Source organism: Nematolebias whitei, chromosome 21 (genome assembly GCF_014905685.2).
Source record: "Nematolebias whitei isolate Nwh7 chromosome 21, NemWhi1, whole genome shotgun sequence".
Taxonomy (NCBI): Eukaryota; Metazoa; Chordata; class Actinopteri; order Cyprinodontiformes; family Rivulidae; genus Nematolebias; species Nematolebias whitei.
Window position 1 is genome coordinate 34,090,609 of NC_056518.1, and position 1,690 is coordinate 34,092,298.

Sequence of the window (1,690 nt, forward strand, 5' to 3'; positions counted from 1 at the left end):
AAAGTCCAGTTGTTCTTGAGCTGCAGAACAAACACTTGGTCTTCCTGCACAGCGTGCCGCTGCACAGCTGCTGCCGAAAGACTCGGTGGTTGAGAAGCTCGATGACGCCCGTCCACACCCAGTACTGATCAAAAACTCCCCGTCGTGACCAACGTGTGTCTGCGTTCACAGACACTGAGCAACGGATTTAAAAATGAATAAACTAACTGCGTTAATGTGTTAACGTGCCCAGCACTAATTATTACTAAGCTTTAATTGGACCGGGTTAGTGGGCCACAGAAACCTGAAGAGTGTGGAGTTCCAAACCGCTTGAGATGATCCGTTTAGGCTAAATGAGTAAGTTAATCCGCAGAAGATCCAGATTAATCTGCTTTGTGCTGGTCCCACAGCAGAGGTTCTGTTGAGGTTCTGATCCCACAGATACATTTACATTCACATATAAGATGTGTTTTTGTTGCTGTGCCCTTTGACCTCTGAAGTCCAAAGACTCTTGGTGTGCTTGCAGACCTACAGGAGGTTCTGGATGACGACTCTGACCCAACTCGGTCAGCTCTGAGCGCTGTGGCCTCGCTGGCTGCAGCCTGGCCACAGCTGCATCAGGGCTGCGCTCTGAAACAGCTGGACCTGGACAGCTGCACCCTCTCAGAAATTCTACGTCTGCACATCCTGGCTTCTGGTGCTGACTGTAGCCATGGCAACGCCAAGTTTTTCTACCAGAAGCAGGGAGGCTTCACAGTGATGGACGATCCGTGCGTGGAGCTGCGCTTGTCCGAACCGGCGCTGCTGAAACGGCTGTCCTGCACCCCGGTGTACGACCTGACTGCAGGTGAGCGCCCGCCCGCCCATCCGATCCGATCTTCAGTCGGTGCACGTACGGGTCAGCATGTGAGAAGAGTTCCTATGGAGTAGCCTGGTTCTGTTAATACACGGGTAATCTGTTAATGTTGATGTCTGCTAGCTTTAAATGTTAGCTAGCGTTGCTAATGCTAATTGTCGAATGATCCCAGAGGAGCTGGAGCCACGAGGACTTCACATAAAAACCTGAAACACATTTAACTGCAGAAACTTGACCAGCCTCCGTTTTTAAATGTGATTAAAGATCAAAATAACAATAATGTTAATTTCTATAGAAGAAAGTTGAAACACACTCAGGATAAAATAAAACATAAACCAACTTGTCTTCAGGAGAAAAGCTGAAGATCCTTCAGGCTCTACTGGGGAAGCTGCTGACGTTTGCGTCCAGCAGAGATTTGATTGAAGACTCTCAGGAGGAACAGAAAGCAGCCAGACAGGAGCTGAGAGAGATCCGAGCTGAGCAGCACCGCCGAGACAGGGAGGAGGCTGCGTACAGGTAAACACACACCTGTATACATGTAAACACACCTGCTGCGTACAGGTAAATACACACCTTTATACATGTAAACACACCTGCTGCGTACAGGTAAATACACACCTTTATACAGGTAAACACACCTGCTGCACGCAGGTAAACACACACCTGTATACATGTAAACACACCTGCTGCGTACAGGTAAATACACACCTTTATACAGGTAAACACACCTGCTGCACGCAGGTAAATACACACCTGTATACATGTAAACACACCTGCTGTACGCAGGTAAACACACACCTTTATACAGGTAAACACACACCTGCTGTACACAGGTAAATACACACCTGTATACAT

The 1,690-nt window shown here is 48.1% G+C and overlaps 1 protein-coding gene across 1 annotated transcript in view; it reads left to right on the forward strand.

Annotated features, from left to right (window-relative positions):
• Positions 1-101: 101 nt before the first annotated feature.
• baz1a (bromodomain adjacent to zinc finger domain, 1A) overlaps positions 102-1,690 on the forward strand; it is a 12,226-nt gene continuing 10,637 nt past the window's right edge. Inside the window, exons 1-3 of the mRNA XM_037694843.1 lie at positions 102-121; positions 480-826; positions 1,186-1,351. Coding sequence (XP_037550771.1) covers positions 102-121; positions 480-826; positions 1,186-1,351 — 533 coding nt within the window. The remainder of the gene's footprint in view (positions 122-479; positions 827-1,185; positions 1,352-1,690) is intronic.